The 26,666-nt window shown below is 41.0% G+C and overlaps 1 protein-coding gene across 5 annotated transcripts in view; it reads left to right on the forward strand.

Moving 5' to 3' along the window:
* Positions 1-26,666, forward strand: part of LOC124605465 (protein pigeon) — a 498,287-nt gene that overhangs the window by 140,345 nt on the left and 331,276 nt on the right. For all 5 annotated transcript variants that reach the window (XM_047137163.1, XM_047137164.1, XM_047137161.1 and 2 more), the window contains exon 5: positions 19,098-19,147. In XM_047137163.1, the coding sequence (XP_046993119.1) occupies positions 19,098-19,147 (50 nt within the window). The remainder of the gene's footprint in view (positions 1-19,097; positions 19,148-26,666) is intronic.

Below are 26,666 nucleotides of genomic sequence, written 5' to 3' on the forward strand. Positions count from 1 at the left end.
ATATGACAGTAACAAAATTTTTCACACCTGACGGCCAAATGTCACAGGGTTCGTTTCTGATACCACAGTCATTGAACACAGTAAACTTTCTGATCATTGACAGAAATAAATAGTTGTCCACATTATTGACACAAAATTACAATTGGAATGGAAGTTACTCGTAGAATGATTTTTGCTACAAAAGTTCACAAAGAGGAAAGACTACATGGTGATTAATAAGTGAGTGAGCATGGTGATTGCTGCACATGGACTTATTACATACAGGGTGTACACAACCCGGGACAACTGGGAAATCTGAGAAAAACCCGGGAATTTTTTCATCCGGGAGAAAACCGGGAAAAACCCGGAAATTTTTCATTATTTTAACTTTCAGTTAAATTTTTGTAATATTGACTGGTAAGAATTGATTGTCTAGCAAAGAATGTTACTGTATCCTGCTACTGGAGAATGATACCGCAGCAAAAAATATAAATGAGAGGGAAAACAAATAAAACTTCTGTGGCAAAGGAAATGCGCCATTTATGACAACAAAACACCATGCACGCACAAGCGTCTGCGAACAGCAAAATTTGTCAAAGGCCATAGGGCGAAGACTATGTAATACGTTGTAACAATAAACTGCTTTCTATGAGCGTCATGTCACAACTGTCTACATTAGGTTCGTTTGACCAATTGCCAACTGGCGCATGCGCAGTTGACTCATGCATGAGCAGTAACTTCTCTCGCTTCCCACTACTTGAAGTGTGGCTGTTAGCTGTATCCACAGAACAAGAAAAAAGAGAAACGCAACTCCCGTGTTAAAAGTGGGAAACACAGACCAACAGCAGCACCTCAAGTGGTATGGAGATGAACTAAAATATGAAAACATTGCGGGTTGCATCTTCCCCTAGTTTACTTACGTTGTAGGTTTTTATTTTTATTTTAATTCTATTACCTTATTTTTCTGGGTGTGCAATGTAATTATTTTGGCTGGCATCATAGTAAAATAATTGAAACACAGCTATAGCACACTGTACTACAGCAGAGAGAAACCTATTCAGTAATATTTTCAGTCTGTTTTTGATGTTTGCATCTGACAGACAAGAAAACGTGATAGGAGCAACGACTGTCAGGCGCAAACATCAAAAAAAGACTTTTAAATTGACATGCTTATATTCTTATCGATCAACATGTAAAAGCTCCAGCATGTTTTATGGCGCATAAGAACTAGATGCAACACTTGAAACTGAGAGTAAGACGAAACAAGCTTGTGGTGTAAATAATTGAAGCAAAAGAAAAATAACATTGTAGCAGCTAAACTGGACTACAAATATTCCTGAATAATGTTATAATTTTTACGTCATACCAGCTGCTGGATCAATGGAGGAAAAAAAAAAAAAAAAAAAAAAGCCTATTATTAAGAGAATAAGCAGCAGTTAAAGAGGTTCAATTAAGAAATATTTATCACAGTATTAATTAATGAAGAATTCTAAAATTTGTTACAACTATGTCTCAGGACTATAAGTTCTGAGTAACTGCCCAGAAAACTTGCACTACTGACCATTAATTTCTTAAAAAGGGTCTTACATCTTACTACTGTAAGTGCTTCAACACAAAAAAGAAAACATCAATACCAAGTACCAAAAGCAGGAAAGGTGGATAAAAACAGTGAAATGAAAACAAAACTTACTTTTTATTTCTCAAGCACACAAGAAAAATTTTCTTTTAACTGTTATAAAGCTTTAAACCATTTACTGAATTTGTCTTTAACGATATCAAGTCTTTTATTACTGATGGTGTGTTTCCAATCTTTCACATACTTGTAAATCAATAGAGGTACACATTGTCTTAAAATACACTGTTCAGAAAAATGGGCCTTGCAAAATGTTATTTCCTCTGGAAACTTAAACAGTAAATAGAATGTATTATCCAATTGTTCCTGGTGTCCACATTTATCTAAGAATGCATACAACTGACTATGAACATTTGCTACAAAGGACATTAAGCTGTCACTAGCATACAATAATTTTGGGTTTAAAGCATCATATTCTTTGAAACTTGTAAATAAATGCTGCTCTGTGGGTGTTGGTGAGAACAGAGTTGTTTTACAGTCACTACAGTTGGTCTCAGGTGCTACACCCATCTTTCGTAGAATGTAACCAGCTACATATGCTAGTGCTTGTCTGTCATTTATTACATCAGCCCCACCACCACCAGCATTATCAGCAAGGGCACAATATAAAGCACTTTGATCCATAATGGAATGGTCTGTTGTGGAGTCAAGAAAGTTGTCATCACTAGCTCCCAAAAATTGCCTTAAATTGCTTAATGTCATGCATCTAACATCCTCACAATTACCTAGTGACTTTGTAGGTAAGGACATGTTATTTACTATAACTGTTTTCAATGCTGCTTTGAACTGAAAGCAAGTTGGGTTGGTGTTTGCAACACCATGCTGCCTCACACAAAAAAATACATGCTCTACTGGGTCTTGATTGAAAGCCCTCATGCTTAAAAAATTAAAGTCATTTTTTTATCTGTTCCAAATGAACATCAGTGATCTTATTGTAGTTTGCCACCCACTTATGAAACTGAACATATTTGTCTTATCTCTCACTGTGCCTAGCTCCAACACTTTCCAATTTTCCATTTACTTTAACAGACTGTACCACATTTCAATATGTGAGGACTCTGCAGAGAGGGCACACTTATAAGACTTGCCATCTTGTGGATAACAATAGGAACTGTTCAGTGAATCAAATAAACAATCCATCTTGTCAACAAATTCTGCAGTGTATATTGCCTCACCAGGTAAGATATTAAATGCAACATAAGTTTCAATAACTGCAGAAACTGTATGACTAAGCTGGGCTGCAGCTACCTTGACTTTCATTTTAGTAAAACAATCCTTTAATTCAAAATGATTCCTATGTAGTTTTGGCAATATCTTAAACATCTTCTGCTGATCCAGAAGAAAAGCCCTGTGAATATATTCAAAACTGGCCTCTTTTTTAAACCCAAACTGTATTTTATTTCCTAGCAGAGCATTTCTAGTATTTTTTAATAGGCGTGGGACATCATAAATGACTGCAATAGGTTCATCTCTGACTTCAAAATGAAATGGACTGGACTCAGAAGAGTCCTCACAGCAGAGTTCCTTCAGTGCTCTCTGGTTGGTTGCACCCTGGTCTCAAACTGTACAAACTACCTTTAGCCCTATTTCTTGCAATTGCCTTATGACATAGGTAATAAGACTTTTTAAAGTGGTACTTGAAACTGAGTTGTGAGTGAAATAATAAGCAACAACCTCCTTCCAGCTTTTATGTATGCCGCTAACCATGAAAGCTAATAAATGATTTCCATGAACATTTGATCTCCCTCAATGCCCCAAATCTTGAAACCCTGAAATTTCTTGTTTGCTTGCATTATAATACAACCCTCTTTCTAAAGACATTTCATCAAACAACAAAGCACAATATTAGTCACTGTCGTTCATTACTTCAACTTCTGCTTTCATTACATTCATGACTGAAGTGTTCAATCCTGGTTCAAAAGGTATAGAAGACAACAGACATTTCAGATACCTCACAGAAGGAAGATAAAAATGAACTGACAAATATTTGTATAGGCGGGGACTTCATTTGTATATGTTGTTGTTGTTGTCTTCAGCTCTCCATGCTACTCTATCCTGTGCTAGCTTCTTCATCTCCCAGTACTTACTGCAACCTACATCCTTCTGAATCTGCTTAGTGTATTCATCTCTTGGTCTCCCTCTACGATTTTTACCCTCCACGCTGCCCTCCAATGCTAAATTTGTGATCCCCTGATGCCTCAGAACATGTCCTACCAACCGGTCCCTTCTACTTGTCAAGTTGTGCCATAACCTCCTCTTCTCCCCAGTCCTATTCAACACCTCCTCATTAGTTATGTGATCTACCCATGTAATCTTCAGCATTCTTCTGTAGCACCACATTTCGAAAGCTTCTACTCTCTTCTTGTCCAAACTGTTTATCGTCCATGTTTCACTTCCATACATGGCCTTCACTCCATACAAATATTTTCAGAAACGACTTCCTGACACTTAAATCTATACTTGATGTTAACAAATTTCTCTTCTTCAGAAACGCTTTCCTTGCCATTGCCAGTCTACATTTTATATCCTCTCTACTTCGACCATCATCAGTTATTTTGCTCCCCAAATAGCAAAACTCCTTTACTACTTAAGTGTCTCAATTCCTAATCTAATTCCCTCAGCATCACCCGACTTAATTCGACTACATTCCATTATCCTCGTTTTGCTTTTGTTGATGTTCATCTTATATCCTCCTTTCAAGATACTGTCCATTCCATTCAACTGCTCTTCCAAGTCCTTTGCTGTCTCTGACAGAATTACAATGTCATCGGCGAACCTCAAAGTTTTTATTTCTTCTCCATGGATTTTAATACCTACTCCGAATTTTTCTTTTGTTTCCTTTACTGCTTGCTCAATATACAGATTTAACAACATTGGGGAGAGGCTACAATCCTGTCTCACTCCCTTCCCAACCACTTCTTCCCTTTCATGCCCCTCCACTCTTATAACTGCCATCTGGTTTCTGTACAAATTGTAAATAGCCTTTTGCTCCCTGTATTTTACCCCTGCCACCTTTAGAATTTGAAAGAGAGTATTCCAGTCAACATTGTCAAAAGCTTTCTCTAAGTCTACAAATGCTGGAAACGTAGGTTTGCCTTTTCTTAATCTACTTTCTAAGATAAGGCATAGGGTCAGTATTGCCTCACGTGTTCCAATATTTCTACAGAATCCAAACTGATATTCCCCGAGGTCAGCTTCTACCAGTTTTTCCATTCGTCTCTAAAGAATTCGCATTAGTATTTTGCAGCTGTGACTTATTAAACTGATAGTTCGGTAATTTTCACACCTGTCAACACCTGCTTTCTTTGGGATTGGAATTATTATATTCTTCTTAAAGTCTGAGGGTATTTCGCCTGTCTCATACAATTTGCTCACTAGATGGTAGAGTTTCGTCAGTGCTGGCTCTCCAAAGGCTATCAGTAGTTCTATTGGAATGTTGTCTACTCCCAGGCCCTTGTTTCGACTTAGGTCTTTCAGTGCTCTGTCGAATTCTTCATGCAGAAGAGGAATTTTGAGCAAGGGCATACACATTCTTCATGACAACGCTCACCCACACGTCGCTCGGCAAACTGTCGCTCTCCTGTAACAGTTTCAGTGGAACATAATCACCCACCCACCTTATCGTCCTGACTTGGAGCCCAGTGACTATCACCTGTTCCCTAGGTTAAAAGAGCTGTTGGCCGGAAAGTCATTCAGTTCCAACGAGGTGAAAGAAGAGGTTCATAACTTTCCGAACGGTATGGCGGTGAGTTGGTATGACATGGGCATACAAAAACTGCCACAGCATCTACAAAAATGCATTGAAAGAAATGGTGATTATGTCGAAAAATAACCATTGTAGAAATAAAATGGTATATATATATATATATATATATATATATATATATATATATATATATATATATAAAAACAAAGATGAGGTGACTTACCGAACGAAAGCGCTGGCAGGTCGATAGACACACAAACATACACACAAAATTCAAGCTTTCGCAACAAACTGTTGCCTCATCAGGAAAGAGGGAAGGAGAGGGGAAGACGAAAGGAAGTGGGTTTTAAGGGAGAGGGTAAGGAGTCATTCCAATCCCGGGAGCGGAAAGATTTACCTTAGGGGGAAAAAAGGACAGGTATACACAGGCACATATCCATCCACACATACAGACACAAGCAGACATTTTTATTATTGTTCTATTATATATATATATATATATATATATATATATATATATATATATATATATATATATATATATATATAAAATTGCGTTACTTTTTAGTCACACGTCATATAGCACTGCAGCTTTCACACATAGTCTTTTATTAGGTTGTAAATGCCTGTGACTGGGCTGTGGTAGGGGGTGGTGGGTGGATGTATGGGACAGGTCTTGGTGTGGGCCAGGGAACGGTCCATGGTGTACAGGATTGTGCATAGGATTGAAACAAGGGTGGCCAAGAAAATTCTGTAGGTTAGGTGGACACTGGAGCACTACTTTGGGAGATGTGAGTAGGATATCCTTGGTCACAGGTCATGACAAGAGGTAGTCAAAGCCATGATGGATGATGTGGTTTAGCTATTCCAGGTCAGGAGTGCTGGTGGATGGTTAACAGGTTTGCTAGTGTAAGAAGAGCAGATGGCATAAGAGGTTTGTTCAACAACTCCACTGCATATGTGACAACCTCAGATAACAAGGCTCCCACAGAGGCTTTTCAACATCTAACATGTGACAGCTGCGAACTGGAGATACTGCTGGTGGTTGTGCACTTAGTATGGACAGACATATGTAGCGACCCATCTGAGAGGTGGAGATTGACATCAAGGAAGGTGACTTGATGAGTTTGAGAAGGATCAGATGAAGCAGATGTGGAAATAGGTGTTGGGATTATGAAGGAATGAGCAAAAGGTTTCCTCACTGTGAGTTCAGATAATGAAAATTTTGTCAGTGAATCTGAACTGGGTAAGAGGTTTTATGTGTTGGCCACATAGGCAAGATTCCTCCAGAAGGTCCATAAAGTACATAAGAAAGTTGGCGTTGAAAGGTGTTATGCGAGTGCCCATGGCAGTACCATGGATTTGTTGGTAGATTTCGCCTTGAAAAGTGAAGTTGACTTGAAGGATTAAAAAAGAGGTGATGGTTTTAGTATGAGAAGGATACTGGTAATGGTAGTGTTCCGTAGGAGTTTGGTGGTGACAGATCAAGAACTGTGGAGGGGCTGTGAAGAAAGTGAGCAGTGTCTTGAATGTAGAGTGAGAGATTATGGACTGTAGTTTGGAGATATTGATCAACAAATGCAGAGGTTCGTTCTGTGGGAGCATTGTACCCGGCCACAATAGGACGACCAGCAGGGAGACCTGTGGGGTCGGAGTTTTGGACTTTGGGGAGTAGGTAAAAGGTTACAGTGCATGAGATTCATGGTATGAGGAGGGAGATGGATTCATGAGTCAGGTTTTGGGGTGGACATAAGGTCTTGAGGAGCTGCTTGAGGTCATGGTGGAATTCTGGGCAGGATCTTCCTAAGAGTGACTACTTTAGTACTGAAAGAGGAGAAAATAGACATACAATGGAAAGAAGAGATAAGATGCTGCACATGCAAGGAGGGAGATCAGTTAGTTACATAACTATCTTCTCCCAATAATTCAGAGAGAGCAATGGGGCCTATCAATGTGCATTTCTACCAGGAAAGTCAACTATAGATCAGATCATAGAGAAGATAATCAAATATGAGATTGGCATGCATTACCTCTTTATAGACTTTAAAGATGCATGTGGTTGTATAGATAGAGAGCAATTATATCCTGCCCTGGCTAAATTGGAGATGTCTAGAAAACTGCTAAGGTCAGTGAGAATAACAATGAGTGAGACACAAAGTAGCGTAAGAATAAGAAGAGTGATGTCTGATACATAAAATATATATTACAAAAATAAAATAAAATAAAATAAAAGAATGGGCTACAACAAGGAGGTGTCCTGGGGTGCCTCCTTTTTAATGCCGCCCTGAAGAAGGTGGTGAAAGATGCGTACCATTTGAGCTGGCAACAATCTTCCAAAAATAAGTGCAGATACTTACTTATGCAGATGACATTGATATTGCAGCAAGAAAGGCAATGGAAGCGACATTCATAGAACTTGAACAGGCTAGCAGGAACAGGGGATGTCAGCCGAAACAAAATACAAGGCTGTCAAAAAAGGACACAAGGAAAACATGTTGGCCTCAATAACAGTGGGAAACTATACCTTTGACAGAGTTGAACAGTTGAAGTATTTGGGTTCAGCAGTCACCTATTTGAACGGCACTTCCCATGAAGTCAAATATAGCTAATAGCAACCAGTAAAGCTTATTTTGCTCGAGCAAAACTTTTATTATCACGGCTGCTGATCTGCACTACCACGTACATCTACAAAATATTTCTAGGACCTGTGCTCACATGCGGACCCTAATACCAACACACATTGAAATGCTGGATGCATTTTAAAGAAAGATTCTTCGAAGAATCATCAGTCCAGTTTCTGAAAGAGGAATGTGGAGGAAAAGATACAATCATATGTTGTGGGACACTTGTAAAGATGCACCTATCAGAACAATAGTGAAACCATCCATATAGAGATCATCCAGACTGAGATGGGCTGGGCATGTGGCACGGATGACTGGTGCTGGAGTACCCAAAAAGTATTGCAAGAAAATCCAGGAGGACAGAGACGGTGTGGTCAGCTAAAATCCAGCTGGGAGGATGGGGTCATTGAGGCTCTCCAGAAAATAGGTTATAGAAATTGGAGAACTGAAGCAACAGGCCAAGATAAAAGGCAGAAAACTGCTGAAAGGGCCAGGGTTGACAATGAGCTGTAGAGTAACAAAAGAAGAAGTTGTTACAATTACTGTAAAGCATTCTGTGTGGGCATGACAAGTAACCAGCTGTCTTCTCTCATAAATGGCCACTGCCAAACTGTAGCAGAATGCGAACTTGACCATACAGTTGCCGAACATGCTGCACACCACAACACAAGTGACTTCAACAGCTGCTCCAATAAGCAGACCATTTGTTTACTCCCTACCAACAGAAGGTCCTCTGAACTACATAGATAGGAAATGTTTTGTCAACACACCCTTTGCTCTCAAATCCACTGGCCTAAATATAACTTACCTCCTCCAACAGCCTCACCTTACTTTTTCCCTTCTCCTTCTATCCTCACCACTCCTTCTCCATCCAGATTGTGCAGTGCTTTCTCACACCACTCTTCCTCCCCCCCCCCCCCCCCCTCTCCCTGTTTTCAACCCCTCTCCCTTCTCTCTCCCCTCTCCCTTCTCTCTCATTCTTCATCTTCACTTCTATGTCTCCTCCCCTCTTTTTCCACCCCCTCTTTTTCCACCCTCTCCCTCTTCCTAAATCTCTATTTTCTCTACCCTCTGTACTCTTTTCATATTGTTGTGCGGCTGTGAAGTGATCTCTCCAGAGACCTGCCTTGTTCTTATTCCCCCTTCCTTGCATTCTTCCCAACCCCCTCCCCCTTTTTCCTCACCTTCAGCTCGGGCAACTGCCTTCAATAATCGAGTATCAAAAATCAGTCTTGCCGTAGCCACAGTAGTGCATGTGTTTGATGTCCGTGTGATTGTGTGTACTTTAGCTAGAAAAAGAGTTATTGCTTGAATGCTGTTTTCTGTTATGTTTTTGTGTGCTCCACACATTGATCTGCTGTAGGTGAGTTGTTGGCTTTCCCTTATTTTATCCTGAACCACCAGTTATAATAAGTCATGGTTGTAAAATTCTGACATGAAATATCTAGTGTGGTGACATACTGATCATACACCTTAACTCAAAAAGTAAGTTGAAAGAGACAAACCAACGTTTATAGAGTTGTATTTGTAGAAAAGCCTTTTGACATTATCGACCAGAATAGAACTTTTCAAATTCTGAAAATGTCTGGGATAAAATGGGGACCAAACATGTTTTTTAGCTTAAATAGAAAGGATGTGAACCACAGACTGGTAATAGCAAGAAACGTATTTCTGAAAAAGAGAAACATGTTAACATCTGCTATATATTTATGTACTTACCTATAGATATATAAAGTTCCGTGCTGCAGTTTCTGACTGTGCGACTGAGCTAATCACAGTTTTGTGTCCATGGCTTGGGAGGGGGTAGTGACTCGATTAGGTGGTGGTGGGAGGATGTATACGACAGATCTTGCATCTAGGTCTATTACAGGGGTTCGAGCCATGAAGTAAGGGGTTGGGATTGGGAGCAGGGGATTTTTTGCACTATTTTGGTGTTTTTTTGCATAATTTTTTGGATGTAGTGCTACGTTATTTATGAAATACACAAGTGCCGTAACTACTGGTTATTACCGATGAAAGGAACAGAATTCAAATGCAGTGTTCATGCATGAATGCCTGCACAACATAAATACAAACAGAAATGTGCCAACATGATGAAATCTGTGAGTGGTAGTAGGTGACAGAGCAGGAGGAGCCAAGGATGATCAGTGGTAGGATCTAGCCTGGCATGTGGAGTGTGCTCTTGAGTACAATGGGCTTCCGGAGCATTGGGCATCTACAAGTTTTGGAGGCATAGCTTGATGACAATAGCTGCCAGTGGGATGATGCAGGACAGAAGGCTGCCTCAACCAGTCCTGAAAACCATAGATTTGAAGGGTCATTGTAGGGAAAGGGAAAGGACACCTGGTCAGGGGAGGGGAGGGGTAGGGACAGTAGGATAGGGTTGGCAGGCAGTGGTGGGCTGTTGGGTAGCACACAGGGACAAGGTTGGAAGAGGGTAGGGCAGCTATGTGCAGTCTCCAATTGGGAGGTTAGAGGGAGGGCAGCGGAGTGGTGGAGGAGGGATAGCAGAAAAGGAGAGAAGTAAAAAGACTGGACATGATGGAGGAATGAGGATTGCGTAGTACTGGAATGAGAACAGAGAAGGGGCTGGATAGGAGAGGGCAATAACTATTGAAGATTGAGACCAGGAGGGCTACAGGAATATAGGATATATTGCAGTGAAAGTTCCCACCCTCACAATTCAGAACAGCTGGTGTTGGTGGGAAGGATCCATATGGCATAGGCTGCGAAGCAGTCATTGAAACGAAGGATTTCGTGTTGGGCAACATGCTCAACAACAGGGTGATCCACTTGTTTCTTGGCCACAGTTTGTTGATGGCCATTCATGCAGACAGCTTGTTGGTTGTCGAGCCCACAAGCTTTAGCTTGTAGATTACATGACTGGTTTCACAGGTAGCCCTGCCTTTGATGGGGTAGGTGATGTTTGTGGCCTGACTTGAGTAGGTGTTGGTGGGAGGATGTATATGACAGATCTTGCATCTAGGTCTATTACAGGGGTACGAGCCATGAAGTAAGGGGTTGGGACCAGGGGATTTTTCACACTATTTTGGTGTATTTTTGCGTAATTTTTTGGATGTAGTGCTACATTATTTATGTAATTTTTCGCATCGTTTCCACCACCATAGATCTTTGCTCCTTCCATCTGCGTCGATACAGAAAAGTTTCCATATCCCTAGCCAGAACCCAGTCCCATATACTGTTCCTACGTTGTTGGATGGCTCATGGAATCCCCCCAAATGGCCTTACCATCAAATTACCCATCTCCAGCTGCCACCCCTCCTTCCACAATGACCTCCATCTGTTCAGATTCTGCCAATCCTTAGACCTCACCAACATGGACCTGCAAAACCATATCAATGAAGCCCAAACCTCCTTGCAGTACCTTCTCTCCATCCGCAAAATTCTTCTGCTATGCAATACCAAATTCCTCTAACCCATAACACATGTTGAGACTCTTATCCTCCAGGAACTCTAGCAACAGGCAAAATGCCACCTCAAAAAACTTTCCACCCTGATCACTTCCTACTCCCATGTTGTAATACTACTATCCACCTCCTCTACAACAACCTCCTAACCTCCTCCATAACAACCTCCTAACCTCCTCCACATCCCCTCATAGCTGACAAACCCTGCCTGCAGACCTACTACATTTACCCCACTGTCCAAAACTCCCTCCTACCACCACACATAATCCAGCACCTAAACAGACCTGAAACACAGTCATTAACCTTTCCTCCAGAAGCCTTAGCCCCACAGAAATATCAGCCCTTTCCAAGGGCCTCACCTTTTGCCCCACTCCCAAATTCAATCATGCAGGACTTGTTAAAGACCTTCTCTCCTTCTCCTGGTCCCTACAGTGGAAACACTTTTTCACCGTAAACCCTACCAATCATTCTCAACCAAAGACCAATGTTGAACCCTGCCTAACTCAGTTCACTCCTCCATTCAACTGTGATCGACCCCCATTGCCTTCCCCCCCTCTTCCCTCCCAAAATCACCCCCTGTTAACTTTCTAGAATCTCTTAACCTTGAAACTTTCCTCACCTTCATTCCCCAAATCCCTCTTCATGTAAACTAACCTTACATCCACAGAAAGAACTGCAGTCCACTATCCAAAACTGATCCCAACCTTATTATCATACCTGCGAATAAAGGCTCCACCACTGTTGTTTTGAACTGCAACGATTATCTAGCAGAAGGACTCTGCCAGCTGTCAGATACATCCATGTACAAACCATGCCACAGTGCCCCCATTCCAGAAATCCAGCAGGATCTCCAGTCAGTCCTCAAATCCTTAGGCCCATCCTAGAACCTCTCCCTGGAGTCCATCTACACACACCTACCACTCCACTCACCCACATGCTTCCTAAAGTCCATAAATCCAACCACACAAGATGCCCCATTGTGGCCAGTTATTGTGCCCCCATTGAGTGAATCTTTGCTCTTGTAGACCAACACCTTCAACCTATTACCCAGAACCTACCCTCCTACATAAAATATACCAACTATTTCCTCCACCAACTCTGCACAGTTCCTGTCCCTTTACCAAATGGTGCCCTGATCATCACTATTGATGCCACCTCCCTTTATACTAACATTCCTAATGCCTATGGCCTTACCACTATTGAACACTACCTTTTCCAACACCCAACAGATTCCAAACCAACAGCCTCCTTTCTAGTCGCCATGATCAACTATGTTCACATCCACAATTACTTCTCCTTTGAAGACATTACCTACAAACAAATATGGGGTATGGCTGTGGACACCCGCATGGCACCATTCTATGCCAACCTATTCATGGGCCATCTAGAGGAATCCTTCATAAACACCCAGAATTCTAAACCCCTCACCTGGTTCAGATTCATTGATAACATCTTTGCGATTTGGATTGACGGTGAGGACACCCTATCAACATTCTTCTAGAACCTCAACAACTTCTCCGCCATTTGCTTCAACTGGTCCAGCTCAACCCAACAAGCCACCTTCCTAGATGTTGATCTCCACCTTGAAGATGGTTACAGCGGTACCTCCATCCGTATCAAACCTACTAACCATCAGCAATACTGCCACTTTGACAGGTGCCACTCAATCTATACCAAGAAATCCCTTCCATACAAACTAGCCACCCATGGCCATTGCATCGGCAGTGATGAGCAGTCCCTCGAAATATACCGAGGGCCTCACTGAAGCCTTCACAAACCGTAATTATCCTCCAGCTTTGTACAAAAACAAATCTCCCGTGCCTTATCTTTCCAGTCTCCCACCACCTCACAAAGTCCCACTGTCTGGACACAGAGGAGCTTACCCCCTCATAACTCAGTACACCCAGGACTGGAGCAACTGAATTACATTCTTCACGATGGTTTTGACTACCTCTCGTCATGCCCTGAAATGAGTGTAGCGGCACCACCGTTTAAGATGGGAAAATGTTAGCTTCAGTGCAATATTTCTGAGCGCACAAGTTACAGCCAGGCTTGGGCCTGTTAACAGTACATTATGCTACCAGCGGTTGCGAAGTAGAATGTAGGCCACAGGGCTGTAGACCCGCTGAAAAGAGTAAACGCAATGGTTTCCATGGCGCAAGTTACAGGCTGAAGGGGCCCACTGGCCTACCTAGGTGTTATGAGTACATGACTCTGAGTGGCACGTTAGCAAAACAGAGGTGCACAGCCGCGTATAAATAGGTGCCGGTTCACTAACAAGGCATTCAAGTGTGGCAGCTCTCCTGGACAGCGGGGCATGTCACACTACTGGCTACACGCAGCAGCAGATGGGGCACCAGCATCCCAGTCCACGGCGGGTTGCTCATTCGACCCTCTGAGGCCAACGCGGGGGGGGTACATAGCCAGCCAGCGGTGGACCACTTGATGGCTTGTAACTGCGGGCAGTCTTGTTGGCTCCCAACACACGCTGGAGGCATTGCGAGGGGAGGGCTGCAGATTTGGCTGTCAGATCCCAGGCAGTTGTTGTCTCCGCGATCCTAACCACGACGGGGAAGAAGCACTTAGCGGGCCACCCTGCAGCTTCCCGCGAGCGGTGCTGAGCCAACAGGGACGGAGATTGTTGAGTCAACTGCTGATGCATCCTGACATCGTCACAACTCCGCGACCATACAAGGCCGACACGTAGCAGGGCATTGCACAGGTCGCTGAGGCAGCCATTCTGCACCATGCCGTTTGCAGACAGTGAAGTGGTGACCTCAACATTGTGGGACCCGGTGATGCAGACCTTGATGACGGGGGGTGGGGCACTGTAGTTGGAAATAATAAATCAATTGGGAAACTCGGATGAGTTTTAATACCGCGCATCCTGACAGTTTCCATCCTCGTCCAACATCCCCTCTACATGAGAAATGTCCTGCCCACTATCCTTCCTACCCCTCCCACACTGTTATTCTGCCGTCCACCGAACCTACACAATATACTCGTCCATAATCTACACAACCGCTGCTCCCAACCCCTTACCTCATGGCTCATACCCCTGTAATAGACCTAGAAGCAAGACCTGTCATATACATCCTCCCACCACCACCACCACCACCACCACCACCACCTACTCGAGTCAGGTCACAAACATCACCTGTCCCAACAAAGGCAGGGCTACCTGTAAAACCAGGCATGTGATCTACAAGCTAATCTGCAACCACTGTGCTGCATTCTATGTGGGCATGACAACCAACAAGCTGTCTCCACATGAATGGCCTCCGACAAATTGTGGCCATGAAACAAGTGGACCACCCTGTTGCTGACCATGCTGCCAAACATGACGTCCTTCCTCTCAATGACTGCTTTACAGCCTGTGCCATATGGATCCTTCCCACCAACACCAGCTTTTCTGAATTGTGCAGGTGGGAACTTCCCCGGTAATATACCCTATGTTCCCATAATTCTCCTGGCTTCCACCATCATTAGTCACTGTCCTCTCCCATCCAGCCCTTCTCTGTTCCCATTCCAGCATTACACAGCCCTCATTCCTCCATCACACCCAGTCTTTTTACTTCTTCTCCGCTATCCCCCCCCCCCCTCCCCCACCCAACCTCTCCGCTGCCCTCTGCCTAACCTACTGACTGCAGACTCCACATAGCTGTCCTACTCTCTTTATTCCTCATCCCTGCATGCTTCCAACAACACGTCACTGCCCGCCACCCCTAACCTACTATCCCTCCCCCTCCCCAGCTTCCCCCTTACCCCTACCCAGTTGCCACTCTCATCATGTACTGGTGCTGCTGCTCGCAGTGTGACCTCAGTTGCCTGAGACTGCAGTTGTGTGTCTGAGTTGCATTTGTGTGTGTGTGTGTGTGTGTGTGTGTGTGTGTGTGTGTGTGTGTGTATGTGTGAGTTTGCCATCTAATTTCAATGAAGGCCTTATTGGCCAAAACCTATATATGTGACAGTAATTTGTTGTGCTTATCTGCGACTCAGCATCTCCATTGTATTGTGAGTAGCAACTTTCTTTTTCACAATATTGTTAAAAACACAAAGCACTATGACGTAGAGGAGCAACCTGCAACCAGTGCAGCCAAAGATAGGAGCAGCATGCAATGGAAGGGAGAAATCACTAGAATGTGAGTGCACAGCAGGTGCAAGACCTGCAGGAAACAAGATGTGAGATAAAATCAAAAATGCCCTATTATGGGTGCTTCAATGTGGTAATGAGGCCAGCTGCCAGATCAGTTGTGGTGGTGGCAGGGACATCGGCAGCAGAACTGGTGGTGTTGGCACCAAGGCCAGCCATGAAGGGCTGGAAGTAGATACAGGGCTGGCTGGCACATGGTTAGTGGCACCTGGGCCAATGACAGAGGGGCTAGTAGTGCAACAAGGCAGTGCCAGAAGATGGAGAGGCTTCACCTCCTTCATCTAGTGTTGGGGGTAAATGTGTCCCCACAGTCACCCAGGCCAACACCGGCACACCAAATGGGGCAGCAGAACAGCAACCAGTGGCATTGGAAGTGATTGCCTCAATAGCTAAGGTGGTGGCAGTGGGTGGAGGATCATCGACACCACTAGCTGGTGTCAGGGGTGGCAGAGTAGAAGGAGTCTATGCAGTCACCTGGGAACACTAGTGCATCAACAGGCATTGGAGCTTGTGTCAATGGTCCCTGGAGTGACAGAGGATGCTGAGGGTTATGGAAATGCAACTGACAAAATGCAGTATAGTAGTCTGTGATCTGGTCCTACAGGTGCACATAGGAAACAGAGGAAAGTTTGACCTCAGGATTAAAAGCTTGAGGGCAACTGTGTGATGAAGCGCCAAATCAGAAGAGGAAAAATGATTGATGATGAGAACCCTCACAGATTGTGGAGACCTTGAAATATTTTTCCAGTTGGAAAAGGAAAACTGGTCACAGCTCCTCAATGTCATTGAAGATCCCTAATGGCAGGTGACAGTGTGGGCACATCAGGATGAGGTAGTGGCCAGGCGAGTGGGCCTCAGCAGAAGAAGCTCTCTGGTGCACTGCATTGACTGTAACAGGAGCAACTATAAAATCAGTGCACCAAAATCAATGTCACCCTTTCAGCACACACAATTACTGAGCCAGTGTTACTCCTTCGCTTATTCCACCTACGCCAGAAGTGTGGCAATGAGGCCCGAATGTAATCTTTGCCATCAGTTTTGTCTGTAAACCCAAACGAAAACAAAAAAGGCACTCTGCTCCAACAAACAAACAGTTACCATCATCCAATGCAAAGAACAGTCTTGACACCAGCTCAGTGTGACAGAAGAGGCTGGGAGACCAGAACAGTACACAGGGTGACTCTGAACACACTGTAACACACCTACAGATGGACATGTAGCTAATTTTATGCCTGTGGCTGAGGGATGCTAAGGACTACCAATGAAGTGTGTAAGTGCAACAACAACTGTATATTATTGATATAAGAAACAGAACTCAAGTATAGCGTCCTTGGACAAATGACCACACAACGTCAATACAAAAAGTAATGTATCTCGTAGATGTTGCCTAGGATGCATCTACATCAGTGGTAGTAAGTGGTAGAGCAGAAGGGGCCAAAGATGATTGATGATATCGTCCTACCTAGCATGCATGAATAGGAAAAACAATACTGTAATATTTTAATACAGCATAACTAGTGGACTGCTTGACACAGTCACATTGATTAAATATCTAGGCATAACACTGCAAAACAGTATGAAATGGAGCAAGCATATAGAGACATTACTAGGGAAGGTGAATGGTTGACTTCAGATTATTGGAAGAGTTATTGGAAAGTGCAGTTCATCTGTAAAGGAGGCTGTTTATAGAACATTAGTGCATCCCATTCTTGAATGCTGTTTCAGTGTGTTTGGGATCCCCAACAGGTTGGATTACAGGAAGACATCGAAGCAATTCAGAGATATGCTGCTAGATTTGTTATCAGTGGGTTCAATCAACATGTGAGTATTACGATGCTTTGTGAACCCAAAGAATCCCAGGAGGGAGGATGACATTTTTGCAAAACACTGCTGAGAAAATTTGGAGAATTGTCATTTGATGTTGACTGTGGAACGATCCTACTGCTGTCATGGCTTAAGGCCATGAAGCTTAAGGCCATTAAGATAATAGGAATTAGGGCATATAGATAGTTGGTTTTCCATCACTCTGTTTGTGAGCGGAACAGGAAAGGTACATTGTGCCATGTGACATGTGCCATGTGGTGGCTTGCAGAGCATGTATGTAGTTGAAGATGTACACCGATGGAAAAAAATTGCAACACCAAAAATATAATTAATGTAGAACGAAATTTTGGGAATATATTTTTCTAGGTACATCTTTAAGTGATTAAAATTGCAAGATCACAGGTTAATATAAGCACAAGATAAGCCATTGCAAACGTGAAATGACAGTGCAGATGTGAAATGGCGGTGCATTAATAACCAGTGTAACTGCCAAAATGCTGAATGCAATCATGTAAATGTGTGTACATTGTGTTGTACAGGTGCCAGATGTCAATTTGTGGGATGGAGTTCTGTGCTTGTAGCACATGGGCAATCAATACAGGAATGGCTAATACTGCTTGTGAGTGATGCTGGAGTTGTCGTCGGATGATGTCCCCTACATAATCAATTGGAGACAGATCTGCTGATTGAGCATGCCGAAGCAAGAAGTTGACACTCTTTAGAGTATATGGGTTACAGCAACTGTATGTGTGCGAGTGTTATTCTGTTGGAAAACACCTCCTGGAATGCTGTTTGTGAATGGCAGCAAAACTGAGGGTTGATTACAAAGTAGTCATGAGATGACATGTTGGTATTACTAGGAGAGGCTGGGAAACAAATACATGGATCAGGAAACACACTGACGTAGATATAAATGTGGTTTTAAGAAATGTGAAGTGGAGTTGGAAGGGACATTTAGTGAGGAAAATGGGCAGTAGACTATAAAATTACAAGGTGACAGAATAGCTGACCAATACTTCCAATACGCACACAGAAAAGTGGAAAACTATTCTGCCTTTCGAAACTATTAATTCATTACTCATGATGGAAAGGAGGACAGACTGGAGAAGGTTAGAAAAGGAGATGCTGGTCAGACAGACCCGTAGTTGATAGATGTTCATATGTCGTGAGAATGATATGTGTGTGTCTTCTAATGGCAGTACTTGGAATTTTTGCCTCATGAAGGTATATAGTGGCCAAACATGTTATCTCTTTGTGATTTTATAACTTTTTCAAGTGAATTTCCTTTTGACATATGGGTATCGTGTTTAATACTGCCTTTCGTAAGATGTGATTCATGATGTCTTCACCTTCTTGTAGCATGTTCTGTTTCCAATATCAAAAATAACAATACTGAATGAAATAATTTTAATTTTAGAACTGGAAAATTGTGCATGGATTTTTGAAGAGAAAAAAAAATTAAAATTTCTGCAGTTTGTGATGTCTGTCCTCTCATGATACTGTCTGTAGAAGTTTCCAGATCACTGCATAAATATCCAAAGATTGATGCTAATTTAAAGATTGGTTCTTAGGCTTATTTTGGTGGCAAAGTATTTAGTTTAATTATTTCAGACACAATTTAATTGTAGCCCTATATTTATTATTAATATATGGTAATAACATTTAGTATGAAAAGTAATTTTATGGTAATACTATGATGATAATTTGTTCATGAAACTGAAGGAAATCATTCTCTTTTTTCTTTTTTTTCCAGCAATATCGCTTCATCATGTTCAGCTAACTCGAAATGACAAAGATCAATGGGTATGTTCCCTGAGTATATTACTGTTTCTTATTGCATCTTCAGTTATTGAGATACAAATGGTTATAAATTTTAAGAACTGGACATACTTATTACAGTGTTTTCTATAGTGATATTTGCTTCCATAGCTTCTGTACTACATTTGCAGAGGCTTCAATTTGTAAGTGCAGGTGGTAATTAATATAACATGCTGCATGGAGTAGATGCTCACTACAGGGTCTGGCTTCAGAAGATTAACTTAACAAGAGGAAAAGTATATATGGTGTCTCTTTGCATGTATTGGTCTTTGTAAAAACAGTTGTGCTGTTCATTTACCACAGATGGTTTTGCTTTTTATCTATTTGTGCTGTAATTATAATACTGGATAATATTCGTGACCCTCCACGAAATTTTGAAGTGATTTTGTTTGTAGGATACACTGAATTTTTCATGATGGTATGTTATAAAGGAACATGTTTACCCAAAAAATTGCATCATGGGTCAAACTGCACATTGATTATGGATAAAGGATCATAACATATCCAGGCAGTTGTGGCAACATCCCTGTTCAAAATTTTATCACTGACTAAGGAACCATACGCAACAAAAATAACAGCAAATGAGTTCAAAGGCAGGTTTCATGGTGCCCAGCCAAAATTCTTGCTTTAACTAAAGACCAGAAGAACAGGAGGGAGAGTACTAATATAAGATGATACTTTGTAAAATGTAAAATATGGAACACCCTGTGTTCTAACTGGAATTTAAGGTTGTCTGGGCAAAAAACAATTAATTTAAATGTCATACAGCCAGGTTTAATATGAGACAATTGTTTCTACACAAATGTGGACTTGAGGGGTATCAAAGAAGCAATGGAGATTTATGAGACCAGTAGTATTTTGTTTTTAAAAATTATGAATTAGTGGAAGTGCTAGCCAGCGTATATTTTTAATATAAACAACATATCAGAGTCGAAGTTGTTAGATCAAACGAAGTATAATATGAAAAGAAATGCCAGTACGTATTATCATCAAAGTTCTTGCATTACACTCTACACATACACCATGCCAAGTGTTTTCCTCTGGGAATGACAATAAAAATATGAAATCTCAACTTTGCACATACAAAATAATAGCATTAACACACATAGTTCCCCACATCACTAACATGTGATGCAACTTGTTATGTTTACCATACCTTGGTGTATGCACTGAGATACAGTGAAACCCCGCTTTTGCACTTTTCAAGGGACTCTTAAAATAGGCGAGGAATTACTTTTTAAGCAGTAAAAGTTGTGTACACAACCCCCCTCCCATCATCATTATTACTCAGATCTGGTAAGTCAGATCCATTTCCTTCATTGAATGAATCCCACTTTTCGAAAGCAGTTTGGGGTGGTGGACTCTTTAACCTCTGTCCATTTCTTAGCTGTATAGTGCAGAGCATCTAAAACTGGCTCTTTAAAGGAGGCTGAGTCTTTCCCAATTTCCATCATACTTAATGCCTTCTGTACAATGGCTTTCCTGTTACCAAGTCTTGAAACCATGGATAATGCGCAAATCCTTTTTTGGACATGTAGGGCAACAATCCATAAACAGGAGAATTCCCTGTTATAGGCTCCTATCAAGGATATGCAATTGCTTCTTTAACAGTTCCAAAGTCATCAGCACTTTGTTATTGTCAGTGCATTTTGTGGGCAATGTTTTTAAATTTTTAAAACAAAGTGGGTTATTTTATTTGCCAATTACAAATGGCTTAATTTTTTCAGAACCATCTGATTTGTGCATAACATTACTGCAGGGTGAACTTCATTGTGTTTCACTCCATTGCAGTTTTTGCCTTTAAAGGCAAGTGTTTTCTTTGGACACATGCTGAAAAAGAGACCAGTTTCATCTATGTAGAAAATACCCTTTTGTTTATGCTACTTTATATTTCTTGTAATCTACCACTCTGCCATTCACTCCCAGGTTTTGTGTTTACACGATTTATTTTGCTATATATACTTCTGTACTTCATGTTATACTGCTTTTTGAACCCATCAATCCGTCCATGATATGTGGTGAAGTCCTCAATTCCAGACATATTGGCCACCCTCAGAACCTTTTGACACACTATCATATCTTTCTTGGGGATGGTGAAAGCATCTTCATAATTTCATCCAGCACTGCATGTTTAAAGAATTGGCATCCTTTTTTAATCTGACCCACAGTTATGTGCACTTTCCAAAATAGTCTTTATTTGTGGCAAAAGTGTTTAGCGTAGATGCAGGTATCCCTAAACTCTGTGCTGATGCAACATGTACTTGATGATACACTTCAACTCTTTAGATAGTCTTTATTTTCTATTCCATCCTAAGGGTTTTGCCGTGTCTTTTCTTAATATTTTCTGTTTTAAAACTGCAACAGTAAACATTAACTTTCTATTTGAAAGAAACAGTTAACAATACAACAGCTCGATCACTTATGCAAGGTTACGACGCTACACAATACACACATTCTACACCTGGCACATTGGCTGATGGGAGTAGCTGTGTTAATTAAATTTCGGTCTAAGGCGCTGCAGTCAAGGACTGTGCGGCTGGTCCCGGTGGAGTTTCGAGTCCTCCCTCGGGCATGGGTGTGTGTGTATGTCCTTAGGATAATTTAGGTTAAGTAGTGTGTAAACTTAGGGACTGATGACCTTAGCAGTTAAGTCCCATAACATTTCACACACAATTAAATTTGACTCACTTCAGTCTATAGTGACAGCTTTGTTGGCACAGCCAACATAGTCAACCTGAGCTGCAAACGATGCTTTGTTTAGTGCTTAAAGAAACCATAAATGGAATTATGTTGTTACTAACAAATACTGGGAAGTGAATTTCCTCTGCATGTGATCTTGATCAAAGGAAGAAACTGACACAGAAACAATATAGCTACAATAATGTCAGCATACTACTTTTTGTAGCGCACACAGTATTGAAAGCTAAGGTTGATAGTGACAAGGAGTGAGTGACTGTTCATCTGAAGTCAGACATTCTTCCAACTTCTATCGAAACAGTTACTTCTGTCAACACCGAGCCAAGTAGAACTGGCAGCACCGGTACCACAAATTGTTCTGAATTTTACCAATTCAGCTCTCCTGAGCAGAGAACCCTATACTAAGGAATGTTATTCACACAATATTTGTAAACACTACTTGAAAGTCAGCACCGCACCAGTGCCACCTTATGTCAGTTATGTCGGTTTGTTCTCCATTAACACCATTTCATAAAACATAAATTGTGGCAAAACTATAAATACGTTAATACAAAAATGGTTATGAATTAACATTTTGGACACAGGAAATTTGATGGGAGTGATGAAAAATATTGCAAATGGCAGGAAAACATTGTTTCTGGGTTTATACCATACTTCAAAATGAATTACTTAACAAACTGACACACAAAAGAAGAAAACTATTGCGTGACTTAATCAAATTTACTGTGTTGTTACACATGCACCTTCAGTTCAACATGGGTTTTGAAGAGACAACTTTTGGTGAATTGCCTTAGACAATGCATCCGTATTAAAAATATGTTACAGAATCACCTGGAAATGTGTAACTGTCCAGAAACTTACAAATTACACATGTAATTGACAGACACGGTTAGATAAAAATTTCTGTTAATGATTTAATGTCACAGAACTAAACTCAGTGCAGTAAAAAGAGACTAGACACTGACTGATCTGAATCAGCCCTTTTAATGTTCAACTGATGCCCCTAGAAATGTGTATTTGTTTGTGTTGTCTGGCAAACATTGATCTCATCCTCATACAGTGAAACCAGTACCATCAAAAATGTAATTAATGATTCTTTAACAAAATAGCAAAACAACTGAATGTTAGTCATAACTAGATATATCATGTGTCATTATGGCAACAACTTACCCAAAAATGCATTTCTAAAATATTAAGGTTAACATAATTGTAGAAATTATATATACATTGTATATGAATGCATGGTTTTGTGCCGATATGTGCTGATAAAATTCTCTTAAGCTCCAGCCATGTCAAGCGGTTGTGGATTTTAAACCACTTGACACAGCTGGAACCTCAAGAGGATTCTATTGGTATATATATGTTATTTCATCAAAAGTTTTAAAAAGTACAGAATTTTCTTTATGCTTAACATGTCACCTTTACAATAAAAGTGTGTGTGTGTGTGTGTGTGTGTGTGTGTGTGTGTGTGTGTGTGTGTGGGCGTTTTCTGTTTCGGAAGCTGGACTTTTGGCCTAAAGCTTACAAGTATTGGCACACACATGAAAAATGCCTTTGGGAACATTTCCAAGCTTTTGGAGCCACTGACCCCAATGTGCATAAGGCTTTCTTTCTGACATATATATACACACTTTTTTTGCTAGTTATTGTAATGATGACATGTTAAGCATAAATAAAATTCTGTACTTTATACATATATTTACTGTAAAGATGAAAGAAACTTATACATTAACTTTTGGTCAAATCCTTCAGCAGAAAAGGAAACACACATGGACATTCAATTACACAAGCAAGCACACCTGACACACACAACTGCCGTCTCTGCCAGCTCAGACCAGAATGCAACTGTCTTGTAGACTGGAAGCGGCAGTCGGGATGGAGGGGGGAAGGGGAATGGATAGCAGGTTATGGATTTGAGGGGGAGGGGGGAGGAGAGCACTATCTGGAAGAGAGTGCAGGGACTAGGTTGCCAACAGGCACATTGTCAGTAGGCTGTGAGGTGAGGAGATGAAGGGGGGGGGGGGGGGGGGGGGGGAGAGAATGGAGAGTGTGAAGAAGGAGAGGAGCAGGGAAGGGGAAAGACGGCAAGCACATTGGCAGAAGACAGAACACAAAGAAAGTGAGGAGAAGAAAGTAAGGAGGATGTGATAGGACAGATGAGATGGTAACAGTGGGGTGGAAGGTGGGAGGACAATAGGTTACTGTAGGTTGAGATTGGTATAATTTCAGGAGTGGAGAAAGTATTGTAAGGTTAACTCCCATCTGTGCATAAGAAAAGCTGGTGGTAGATGGGAGGATCCAGATGTCTCAGGTAATGAAGCAGCCATTGAAATCGAGTATGGTATATTCAGCTGCATGTTGTGCCACAGGGTTGTTTACTTTGCTCTTGGCCACAATTTGGCAGTGACTGTTCATTCTGGTGGACAGCTGGACAGTAGTCATACCAGTGTAAAAAGCTGAGCAGTGATTGCAGCAGAACTGGTAAATGACACGGCTGCTTTCACAGGCACGCCCCCTGATGGAGTGGGATAAGCATGTGACAGGACAGGACATTTTTAATGATTAACTCCGAACTGGAACGAAGTATTATAATACATATTATAAAAATGGATGTATGTGTGCATTTACTTCCTGCATCTCTTCCTAAACCCTGTGACCAATTTCACTCAAACTTGGTAAACATATCCCTTATTTTCATACAACAATCATTGTGGGAGGTTAGAACCACCTACCTATAGTAGTTCAGGAGATATGATGATATAAATTCTGAGATGCGTGAAAAACTGCCGCATTGTGCATGATGATTAAATTTATTACTTATTTGCTACTAATACTATTCACAACACATTTTGCAGCCAATATCCACTTATGCCACTGAGTGTACCTATGGAAATATATCATTGTACAAATTGCAGTTCAAGAGATTTGATGTCATAAACATTGAGATGTGTGAAAAAATGTCACATCATGTATGAAGTTTTAATATATTTATTCTTTACTACCAAGACAGTTGCGTCAACTTAAGGGAATCCCTGACACCTGGCAGCACTTTTCATAGCTTTCAGTTGCATAATGCAAATGGTTGCAAGTGAAAACATTAGCCATCTCTAGAGGAATGAAGGAATATTGTTGTAGTGATGTTTATGAAGTTGCATTGTAGACACATGAAGCAGCTGCACCCAGTGTTGTAGTAGTAGTAGTAGTAGTAGTAGTAGTAGCAGCAGCAGCTTTATTCATCTCTTTTTACAAGGATATGGGACATGTCGAAGTATTTACAAGTTTATGAATATAATAGAGGGAAACATTCCACATGGGAAAAATATATCTAAAAACAAAGATGATGTGACTTACCAAACGAAAGTGCTGGCAGGTTGATAGACACACAAACAAACACAAACATACACACAAAATTCAGCTTTCGCAACCAACGGTTGCTTCGTCAGGAAAGAGGGAAGGAGGAATTTTGTGTGTATGTTTGTGTATGTTTGTGTGTCTATCGACCTGCCAGCACTTTCGTTTGGTAAGTCACATCATCTTTGTTTTTAGATATATTTACAAGTTTAGATCAATTTAAAATAAGCTAATTTGTATACACATATATTTACAGACTTCTGGTTAGAGACAATCATTAGATTTACTCCTGGTATACAATACTTTATTTTACAAATAACTTATTAAATAATGTAATGCCACACTGTTCACTCATATCTCACTATCAGTCACTGCACCCACTATACACACATTGTTTCATAATACTTCACTCACTCACTCTCTCTCTCTCTCTCTCTCTCTCTCTCTCTCTCTCTCTCTCTCACACACACACACACACACACACACACACACTGGTGATCTTTGGGCCATTTTCTGTACCACAACTTCCCATTTGCTACCCTGAAAAACTGAGTCAGCATCAGTCCATAATTGACATTTTTGCAGCAATCAGCACCTTCCTATAGATCTTTTTGTATCTATGATAGAAATTTAAGAATTCTGTGTAAGGATACTGTCCAGGATATTACACGATAAACACAGTTCTGTTTTGTTTTCATTTCTAATAGAAATTTGACAAGATGAATACCCTGGCAATGCCGGTTTTGTCTGCTAGTAGTAATATAAAATTATTTATATTAACTAGCAGCCAATATATGTTATCATTAGTGCCTGCTTTCTTCATCAAGTGGCTGCTAAAGATGTAACTAGTCAAATAACCCAGTGCACTGTACTAGATGTTGCTGTTTACAATGCAATATATTGACACACCTGATAGTTTTATGTGAATTATTCTGGTTGTCGTAACTGATAAGAACGCTGTGGCAGTGTCGTGTCAGGTGAAGGAACTTGTGGAACATTGCCAACTGTAGGTGAGATGCTCACTGATGGCAGTAGCAGGCTGATGTACCCAAAGCTACCGAATTTTCTTAATAAAAACCAATCTTGATGTTATAGTGAAAAACCATTTTGTGTGTATTAATTAGCTATATTAACAACTGCTGCATTTAATGTCAAATAATTACCCCTGATACATTTTTGTGATAGGTTGCTTGTTGATAAACTTGATAACCACTTATTTATTGGTATTGCCGAGCTCATATCACTTGTATTTTGTCATAAATTAATTGCAATTGGTGAAAATATACTTAGGATTCATGTTAAATAACAACACTATTTACTATTTGATGTGGTGATGAAGCTACAAAATAATAGTTTAAAGCTGTACAGGTTCTAATATTATACATGTTTAATAATGCCACACCTTTTGCACGACCATTCATAACTAATTTTTCTCATTGTTATGTTTGGTTCCTCT

The sequence above is a fragment of the Schistocerca americana genome, chromosome 3 (genome assembly GCF_021461395.2).
Source record: "Schistocerca americana isolate TAMUIC-IGC-003095 chromosome 3, iqSchAmer2.1, whole genome shotgun sequence".
Taxonomy (NCBI): Eukaryota; Metazoa; Arthropoda; class Insecta; order Orthoptera; family Acrididae; genus Schistocerca; species Schistocerca americana.